This window comes from Pteropus alecto, unplaced genomic scaffold (assembly GCF_000325575.1).
Source record: "Pteropus alecto unplaced genomic scaffold, ASM32557v1 scaffold189, whole genome shotgun sequence".
Classification (NCBI taxonomy): Eukaryota; Metazoa; Chordata; class Mammalia; order Chiroptera; family Pteropodidae; genus Pteropus; species Pteropus alecto.
Genome location: NW_006442117.1, coordinates 3,614,096 through 3,624,667, shown reverse-complemented (window position 1 = coordinate 3,624,667; position 10,572 = coordinate 3,614,096). Strand labels below are relative to the sequence as shown.

At 48.6% G+C, this 10,572-nt stretch overlaps 1 protein-coding gene across 1 annotated transcript in view; it reads right to left on the bottom strand.

The window, feature by feature from the left end:
- The window catches only part of MTR (5-methyltetrahydrofolate-homocysteine methyltransferase), a 90,215-nt gene that overhangs the window by 31,917 nt on the left and 47,726 nt on the right, over positions 1–10,572 (bottom strand). Inside the window, exons 19-22 of the mRNA XM_025039066.1 lie at positions 6,601–6,690; positions 5,360–5,512; positions 3,335–3,442; positions 2,233–2,333 (exon numbers count right to left, since the gene is read on the bottom strand). Coding sequence (XP_024894834.1) covers positions 2,233–2,333; positions 3,335–3,442; positions 5,360–5,512; positions 6,601–6,690 — 452 coding nt within the window. The remainder of the gene's footprint in view (positions 1–2,232; positions 2,334–3,334; positions 3,443–5,359; positions 5,513–6,600; positions 6,691–10,572) is intronic.

Here is a 10,572-nt window from a genome sequence, read left to right as displayed (position 1 = left end):
CTTTCCCCTGCCTTTCTCCTGAACACCCACTGCCTTTGTCTCCTTATCGGAACATTCTCTGGACTTCTGCCTGAATTAATGACTCCCAAATAGTTCTTCTTGTTGATCTCAGTAAATGCTTGTTGCCTCTTACTTAGGGCTTTATGTTTTTTTAGATTAACAGCATCATAGAATCTGTTGCATCATCCCCATAAAAATTGTGATTTTTTGTCTAGACAGCACTATTGCTTTTAGTCCTCTCTCCTCCCCCCACTACCCACCCACCCCACACACGAAAAATTCTTATCACTTCATGAGGTTTACTGCATCAATGATAAAGAACCAGGAACAAGAAGGGTGCATCAGGACTTGGTACTGGATGGTTGGCTGGACTCACTCATTAGCTGGGTGACTCGCCCGAGCGCCCAGCCTAGGACACCGATGCTCAGCAGAAGTATAGTTAACTACATAAGGCACATAGCTGGGGCCACTAGCTGACACCACAAAATCAAACTTAACAATGCCAAGAGTCCGTGTGTTATGAGACACAAGACCCAAAAGTGTGTGCGTCCGCTTATGTTTTTGTAAAAGAAATAATTAAAGTTGCATCACAAGATGTTTCTCCAGTTAGACTTACGAGCAAGGATAAGCAGCCCTTGAGTGCACAAGACAGGAAGTGGGTGTGCTGGAGGGAAGCCCCGGGCTAACACGCAGGCTTTCACGACTGCCGACACTCAGGTCCAGCAGCACCCTGGAGAAATGCCACAGCTTTCCTCGACCTCCTAATCCTCTCGGCTACTTATTCATTTTTCAAAATAAAAAATGATACACTCATGACAATGATATCTCAAGAATATTTAGGAATTTTACCTCTGAGTCACTCTTTTCAACAATTCTTGTCCCATTATCACAGTTGAATATGCACCTGACTATTTAGCCTGATAAACAGTAAAGGTCTTGAACAGAGAAAAGTCAACTCAGTCATTCTGGTGTCTCTAGTACAATGCACAGTACGTAGCAGATGATCCATAAACATTCATTTCTATTAGCTGAATTGAATTGTAACTAATAGTGATAAAGCAAATAGAAACCAACAGCATCAGCTCTGAGAAGGTAATACGAGGGCAGAAATGTCTCGTAGGTTTTAGGAAGCAAACACTTTACCCAAAAACTTATTCTATGGGTAAAAATCTCATTACGGCAACCTCTACTGTATCTCCATTATGTTTATCTTCTTTAAAAATAATAAGTACATTCCAAGAACAAGAGTCCTCGTCTCCAGGACCAGGAGGGAATGCTGTCTTTCGACGGTGAGGAAGCAGACAGGAGCGAAGGCGGTCAGGGGGAGAAGGTGCCATCCTGACACAGCTCGCCCATCTCGGCCTTCCTGAGGGGTGCCCGGGGCGTGTGACCACCCTGAGTGCACAGACAGATGAGCACGTGGAGAGCAGAGAGGGCGCTGTTACGTGACAGCAGAGGACTCTGGGTGGGCACAGCCGTAGCTACGGCGAGTCTCTCCTCTCTACACAGAAAACTGCATGTTGGAAAGAAGACCGTGACTTAAGAGGGCCGTGGGTTGGACACGAACCAGAGAAGGCATTAGTTACATTAGGCTTTTGATCATAATGAATATGTTGAAATTGGAGCAAAATATACATTTACTAAAGGTCATCAGCTCTCACAAGGAAATTGTGCTGAATATTTATTCACTTCAATGAGATACATCAAAAAGGGATTTTACTTGTACACGACATTCCAAAATCTAGCTCCATCATTACCAAGAGGCAGGCGTGGTCCTTTTCTAGGCAAAGGAAGAGAATTATACGGTCAAAGCTTTCTTATAAAACTGCATTTAGCCAGAGTCTTATAAGATCTTGGCTCTGAAATATGGCTGTCTGTTTAGAGGAAAAGGAATATGGTCCAAGCCACTGGCCACGGGTAGGAGCCCAGTGTTCTGGTTAGAGTTGCTGGTCTGAGGTCAATTCTCTGGAAGGTTCTTAGTTGTTTGGACCCCGCTTGAATCGTTTTTACTATTCTTTTTGTCCTTACTGAACATACAATGGATTAAATAACTAACTTACATCATTTGAAAAGGTGTGTTCAATGCAAAAACTTCAAAAACACAGTGAGAAAAAAGAAATTTAAAATAGCCTCTAATACCCACTGCTATGTCCTACCTCTCCCACTCAGTAAACCCTGTTAATGCTTTTATTTTTAAATAGAAAGCAGTGAAAGCGGTAGGGCCGAACCTACCTGAAATTGTTGCAGCCGAGGACGACTCCAACGATGTTCTTGCCTATGTCGTGCACATCGCCTTTGACGGTGGCCAGCACGATGGTGCCTTGGTACGGGTCCTGCGGAGTAAGCCGAACCGCTAAGCACCGCTGTGGTCATTTGGGAGCGGATCACTTAGTTCTCTAGAGCCAGGCTGGTGTTGCCACAGAAAGCGATGTTACACCACTAAGACGACCTCAAAGACAGCCCCAGAGCCCAAGTCATGCGCTCCGCAAGCAGGAAGCTGTAGGCCTGAGCGGTTTAAAGGCGGCCCGCCCGCTCGGTCGGTCGGCCGGCTCAGGGAGCTTCAACCTGGACCGTGGGTTCCAGCACCTCGAAGCAGCGTGGGTTCAAACATAAACCAGCTCCACAGCTTAAGGCCGCAGCAGTAACACCAAACTGTCTGAGGGGTTAATGTGCGGGCCCCACACAAAAGGCATTTGCTCGTCTTGTTTCTTCAACACCGCTGTTCTAGGCACCCGCGGCGTCCCCTCCCTCAGGAAAAGCGGGGAGGGGATGCGAGGCAAGAGAGATATTTATAAACATATGTCTGAGCCATTCCAAACTCAGATCAATTTGAGAGTTCAGGGTCCTCGGGGCTGAAGCTGACTGAGCTTCACAGGGAGCTAAACGTGTTTACTGCGGTGCTGCGGCCAAGGACGGAACTGAAGCCAGCAGCGGTGCCGGGGCCCTGCTGGTGTAGACAGGATTCAGTTACCAGGTTTTCCAAAACCAAACATTACTCAATTACCTCAAGGGTAGGGACTGGGCTTTGCAGCTACGGTGTCTCGCACAGTAACTGGCACATAGTAGGAGCTCTGTAATGGGTGACAGGTGAATGAAGTGCTTTTGTCTTGAAATCATGGGTTTTGTTTAAAATTTATGTTTGAATTAAAAATGTCATGAATCCACATTCAAAGATAAACTCTAGGGTATTCCGATACTTGGTGAAAGAATTAGATCATTTATCTATTTTACCTTTGACAGCAAACACAGCCAAGCCCCTGGGTCCCTACCACACCCACGTAAGTCTTCAAGGCCAGCTCCTCGCAGGGACCACGAGCCTGTACGGATGACTTGCCTCTTCTTCTACTGTGCCAGTAAGCACTTTGGCTTCTTCTCTTTCCTTTTCCATAAAGGGAATAAGGTGGCTAACGGCCTTCTTCATGACCCGAGCTGACTTTATGACCTGGGAAAAACACACAGAGTCAGACATCTTGACCAAACCACCTAAATATTTGCTAACGGCTGCTTGTAAAATTTTAGCACGAATTAAGAATGCATGCTTTGACTCAGGTCAGCCACACTGCAGTCCGCTTTTCACAGGGCAGGGTAAGGAGGGAGCTCCTCATGGGGAAAGCCAGTGAACGAGGCACAGCAGAAGGAAAACAAGCCTAGAAATCAAATAGTGCAATTTCTGTCCTCTGAACTTCTGCACTTTATCTTTTCTCTGCCTAGAAGGCCCCCCATCACTTCTCCACCATGAGCCCCTTCTCAGCCTTCTCCTCGATCCCCAGCATTGAAATTCACTTAGAGTTAAGGTCTATGCTTAAGCAAGAACAGAACCTTTTAGGAAATCTACCAATGACGCTGAAATTCATAGCTGGGAGTGTGATGAGAAACGGGTTATTTGCACAGTGTCAAAGTTTCTCCCCACAAGTAAATTTACAGTGGAGAAACCTAGCAGATGTCATTAACCAAGCGATCCAAGTTCATACCACCAGTAGAGACAGAGTGACATCATGGGCCTCCTGACATATCCCACTGAGAAGGGCACAGCATCACTGTTATTCTTGCCAAATGAGGAAACATCAGACAACTCAAAGAGGCAATCTACATAATGATTGCACTGGACTCATCAAAAGTCAAGGTCGTAAGAGGAATGGTTAGAAAAGGCAGGATAAAAGCAATGTGGGATCCTGGGACAAAAGAAAACAGTGGTGACACCACCGGTGAGATCAGAACAGGTCTCTATCCTGTGTGAGTTTCCTGGTTCTGACCACGGCACTGCAGTCAGGCAGGACCGTTACCGTGGAGGGCGGGGGCGGGCGGGGGAGCTGGGTGAGGAACACACGCGCACACACATTTTAAATTACATCTGCAGCGTGTCTGTAAGTCTAAAGTTAACTCAAAAATGAAAAGTTTAAAAAAGTAGCCATCATGAAAAACAAAGACTGAAGAAGTGTCACAGATTGGAGGAGACCAAGCAGGCAGGACAGCTGCATGTTCCTCGTCCCAAGCGGGGGTGAGATGGTGAAGGTGTCACGTTAAACTGATCAAACCGAGTCCTCTAATAGGTGCAGTTGAGTGTGTGTTAATTATAAAACAATAAAGCTGTTTAAAAAGTATAAACATCATGAAAGGGAATGCACGAGTAGCAATTAAACGGGGGTGAGATGGTGAAGGTGTCACGTTAAACTGACCAAACCGAGTCCTCTAATAGGCGCAGTTGAGTGTGTGTTAATTACAAAACAATAAAGCTGTTTAAAAAGTATAAATATCATGAAAGGGAATGCACGAGTAACAATTAAATATAGAATACCTAAAAAAAAAAAAAAAAGAACGGGGCCTTTTCGTTTTTTGTAGGCCTCACAGCCCCAAACCCAGAGGGCTCAGCAAGTATCTGTTAACTGATGGGGACAGATTCTGCTACTGTAAATCAACGAGAGTTCTGGTTTTACTCAAAACACATCATTTAATGCATATCACTATTTAAAATGGTAATGATTTTTTCAAAATGTGCATCCTAAAGGTGAATATTGGCTGGTCAAATCAAACATTACTAACATTAACTTCACATTAGCCTTGGGTTGCATTTCAGTCTGTGAGGAAGCAGGTTGCTGTTGGGGATAAGAGGCAGAGTCCAGATCGGGACGTGAGGATTAGACGCGAAGAATTTCCAGGTGACCTCTCACTTCCACGTCACCCTAAAGATGGGATTTTCTAGACGCTACTCCTGAGTATACTTGGAGAAAGCACGACCAGCTCTCAATGCCCGAGCTCTTGTCAAAATTAAAACCTGAGAGATATACCCAAACTTACTATTTATTAAAAGACAAAAACTTTTCTTTCACTTGTGAAAATTCCCCCCCAATCTTTTGCCAACCTGAGGTAGAAACATTTTTCCAGCTCCAAAAAGATCGCCAACAACTTTCATGCCGTTCATCAGGGGCCCTTCGATTATGTTCAGAGGTCGGGGGTACTTTTCCTGGTTTAACCTGGCTTCCTCAGTATCCTCAATAACATATTTTTCAATGCCCTACAAAAAAAAATGGGAAAAAAAAATCACATGAAACATTGGCTTAAGTCCAAATGGCTAACAAAGAACACATCGCGGAAATGCTTAGCAGTGCAGGTTTTGGAATCAGACTGCAATGGGTTCAAATCCTGGCTCCTATCACCAATTCTGGGAATTCATTATGCCTCAGCAGCCTGAATCACCATAACACACAGTACCTGCCTCATGACTGATTATGTTTAGGATTAAGTGCAACACCTACGTAAAGTGCTTAGGGGCTTATGGACACTAAGTACTCAGCAGAGTGAGCTATGAGTGACAGAGGAAGTACTGATAAGTGCAAATTTATAATAAAACAGGCTTTTTAGCCTAGTGGTTTAACAGACTGAACACTGATAAATGTCTCCTGTGAAACCAGCACGTCTTCCCACTGCGGTGTTGGGGGCTGGGAGGGAAGACCACGGGCGGGGCCCACAGGCGAGTTCAAAGCCACGGAGCCCCACAACTCTTCTGCTTTCAGGGATCAAGCCCTGTCCTCCAGAGGCCCCAGTTCAAGGGTCCCTGGATGTGGCAGACTCATTCCGCAGCCCGGACTATGTGAATCTCAAGAAGTTGTAAGTTAAATTCTCAAGTCAAAAATAAAAGAACAACTCTGAAATTCTCCAGACTCACAAAGGAGGACACTGAAGCCAAGAGATTATTTATCTTGCCTAAAATTCCAATTATGTGGAGAAGAGTCAGGAGGTGCTTGTTAATTGAACATCAGCAACTTAGTGAAGAAGAGCATTTCTCAAGCGCGACACTGCTGACATTTAGGGCTGAATAACTCTCTGTCATGTGGGCCTGTCCCATGCGCCACAGGATGCTGAGCAGCATCCCTGGCCCCTGGATCTAGTATACCTCCTAACCCCAGAAGTGACAACCAAAATGTCTCTGGATGTGGCCAAGGGTGCCTGAGGTGGGGTAGGGAGAGAGGGGTTGGTCTAGGGGATCCCCTTTGCCAGCTGCTGCAACATCAGACGACTGGGGGAGCCTCGGCCCCCGAGCCCCCCGCGCAGCGGACCTTCACGAGGAAGGGCCTCGACCCCCGAGCCCCCCGCGCGGCGGACCTTCACGAGGGCGTACTCCAGGCGTTCTTCGATCGAGCCATTCCTCCACTCGTCAGTCTGCACGGCCTTCTTCCCGCCTTTGCCATGAGTCTGAACAGAAATCAGGACAGAGAAACAGACATGACAGTTCCTTACTGAGCTACTGGGCAGCAAAAAAACAATGTCTTACTCTTATTTTATATTTCCAGCCCCTAGAACAGCATCCAGTCCAAATTAATATCTCAATAAATGTTTGAGAGATGGAGAAATCTTTTAGGATTTGAATTTTTAGTAGTGGGACAGAGTGAGGCTCCATGTTTTCTTTCCTAAAAGTTACATTAGGACAAAAGATCCCTGGGACAATTGGAGCAGCTCTATGCACATCCGACGAGCTTTTAAAGCTCTCCACGAGGACCATCACTACCCACAAGTAAGTGTGGAGGTGCTGCGATGAAGCTGTCACACGTCACCCTGGCGACCACTACGAGGAACGGGACATGGCCCGCGCTGCCCAGGACCTCGCTGTGTCATAAGGGGGGTGGAAGGTCAGCTGGAAGAGGAAGCAGGTGCCCAGGGCTACAGGAGCAGATGGCACAGGAGACTGGGGGTTTGGGGCGAGGAGAGATCACCACAGACTGGGGTAAGGACAGGCTTCAGAGAAGCTGGGACTCGGCAAAGGGACAAAGCGCAATGATCGTGGTGCAGAGCCCAACTGTAGTATCACCGTATCTGTTTCCTCCAGTTGCTCAAACCAGAAATCTAAGTATCATTCTTATAACGACTGTTTGGAACTCTGCATCTGGCAGATTGCTTGCCTCCATTTCGTTTAGTTCTTTTTCTGGAGAACTGTTCGTTCATTTATGACATGTTTTTTTGTTGCTGTTTCCTCATTTTGGCTGCCTGTCTTTATTCCTATGCATGAGGTAGATCTGCTACGTCTCCCAGTCTTGGCAGGGTGGCCTTATGTAGCAGGTGTCCTGTGGGGCCCAGTGGCAAAGTCTCCCCTGGTCACCTGAGCCGGATACTCCAGGAGTGTCCCTCATGTGGGTCGTGTGTGCCCTCCTGTCGTAGTTGAGCCTTGCTTGCTGTTGGCACGTCAGGGGTTGCGGCTGTCACTCAGGCTGACCAGCTGTGAGGACTGGCCGTGACCATAGTGTACGAGCCGCTGTGCGGAGCCGACCTCACAGAACGGGATTTGCCCAGCGGGTGCTGGAGCCTTCAGAGACCCCCTTCTGGACACGCCGCTCGTGGGGCTAACCGGCACGCTGGGCTCTGCTGCGGTCTGAAGCCGGCCAGCAGGTGTGCTAGTTATGGGGCCCCTGGAAGGGGCTCCTGCACAGGCCAGGGTCAGCCGCTGTCTGTGACTGGTCCAGGCTGAGCATCGTCCCTGAATGCCCACTCGCTCCTCACGGTCACTCAGTCACCAAGCCCTAATGCTTACACCTCCTCGGTATTTCTCTCCATCCATTTTCCACTTTCTCAGTCCAAGCCACTAACTGGTCTCCGCAGCCCGGAACCCCGCAGATCTCCCCGCATGTTCTGCACGGTGGCCAGAGGGACCTGCCAACGTGCACACTGGTCACAACGCCGTGTGAAGAAACTTAGCAGAAGTTCCCTGCCGCTCTCAGGGTGAAGCACGACTCCCTTCTGTGCCACACACTGCCCCGATCCCGCTTCCTCCCTAGCGCCCCCTTCCGCTGTCCCCTGACGCTGCCCCGATCCGGCTTCCTCCCTAGCGCCCCCTTCCGCTGTCCCCTGACGCTGCCCCGATCCCGCTTCCTCCCTAGCGCCCCCTTCCGCTGTCCCCTGACGCTACCCCGATCCCGCTTCCTCCCTAGCGCCCCCTTCCGCTGTCCCCTGACGCTGCCCCGATCCCGCTTCCTCCCTAGCGCCCCCTTCCGCTGTCCCCTGACGCTGCCCCGAGCCGGCTTCCTCCCTAGCGCCCCCTTCCGCTGTCCCCTGACGCTGCCCCGAGCCGGCTTCCTCCCTAGCGCCCCCTTCCGCTGTCCCCTGACGCTACCCCGATCCGGCTTCCTCCCTAGCGTCCCCTTCCGCTGTCCCCTGACGCTGCCCCGAGCCGGCTTCCTCCCTAGCGTCCTCTTCCGCTGTCCCCTACAAGCTCAGCTACTCTCATCATTCCAGTTCCTTCCATCTCTTCACCTCTGGGCCTTCGCATTCTTTCACCTGACACACAATGCCGGGCCCCAGCTAGATACACGTGTGCATCCCCTGGCGGGGACCGGCAGCACCGCCCTCCAACGCCAAGCCTCTGCCCAGCTAACTCCTGCTCAGCTTCAGGTATCTTCCGACCTCCTCCACTGCTGGGCTCAGCGTCCCTCCTGAGCATTGCACAGTGTCCTGTCCATCCCGTCATGGCACTTACAAAGCATTACAACTGCCTGGGGACATTTCTGTGTGGCTCATGAAACTGTGGGCTCTGCAGCAAACATCCCTCCGACTAGCGAGGTCCTCTAAATTCAGTAAAGCACAAGCGCAAAACGAACAAATCCGGGTTTTTCTGGAGCAATGTTTTTGCAGAATATTTGAGGCCAAATCACAGAGCACCAGAAATCCAGGCGATGAAAGTCTGAATTTAACCCTCCAGGCGACTGAGGGGTTTGGGGCGGGAGGACAGCACTAGCCAAAGCTCTGAAGCTGCACCATTACATTCAAAGTAGCATTTTTAAAGAGAACCTCAGAAGTGGGGGAATGTTTTGCAGCCCACGATAAAGGCCTGGACTACAGTGGTGGTAACGGGAAGGGAAAAAGGACTCACAGGAAGGTGTAAGTAACAAGGTGCAGGAAGAGAAGGAAGGACTGGGGAGAACTCCAGGATTCGGGGTTCGGGCAGTAACTGAGGCAACGACCCACTGGGCCTCCTCCCTCACACACCGAAAAGCCTGAAGGGCTTGGCCAGTGAAAGGAATTATCTGCGACATTATTCACAATAGCCAGGACGTGGAAGTGTCCATCAACGGATAAATGGATAAAGAAGATGTTATTCATATATACAACGGAATATCAGCCATAAAGAAAGGAACCTTGACATTTGTGACAACAAGGATGGACCTCAAGGGCATTACGCTAAATGAAATAAGTCAAACAGAGAAAGACAATTACTATATGATCTCACTTATATGTGGAATCTAAAAAAATAATGAATTCACAGAGACGGAGAACAGATCACTGGTCGCCAGAGGTGGGGGTGGGAGGTAGGTAAATGGGGGTAAGGGAGAGAGGAGGGGAGGGAGGGAGGGAGGAAAAGGAAGGCCTTCTGAAGCACACATTCACATCACCTGGTACATGGAAACACCACTTGTCCCATCAGCCACACGATCAGGCAATGCCTGCCTGTGGGATGGAGTCTGACATGTAAAAACAGGGCAGAGTGTTCCAAACACTCTTGGGAAAAGGACTTGGTGTGTTCACAGAAAACCAGTGTCCAGCACATACAGTGTGGGGAGGGTCCATATGTGTGTGCATATGAGCAGTGACAAATGAGGACACGGTGAAGGCCGGTGAAGGTCCCAGTAATGAGCTGGGGCTGCGGTGAGTGGACACGACACCACTCAAAAAGGTACAAACTTCTGGTTATAAAATAAATAAGCCCTAGGAGTGTCACGTAAAGCATGGCGACTAAGTTAATAATACTGTGTTGCACAACTGAAAGTGGCTAAGAGCTTAGACCTTAAAGGACCTCGGCGTAAGAACGACAAATCTGTAACTACGTGGAGAGATGGATGTTAACCAGACTTACTGTGGTGATCACCTCACAATATGCACAAATATCAAACCATTATGTTGTGCACCTGAAACTCAGGTAATGTTACATGTTAATTATATCTCAATTAAAAAAGTAAAAATCACAAAAAAATACAAAATTTTTAGGTTATACTCTCTGACCTTTATTAAAGGGGGAAAAAAATCACGAAACTAGAGCCGTGTGGCACTGTAAAAAGGAAGGGAAAGGAAGAGAAGGAGGGAGGGAGGGAG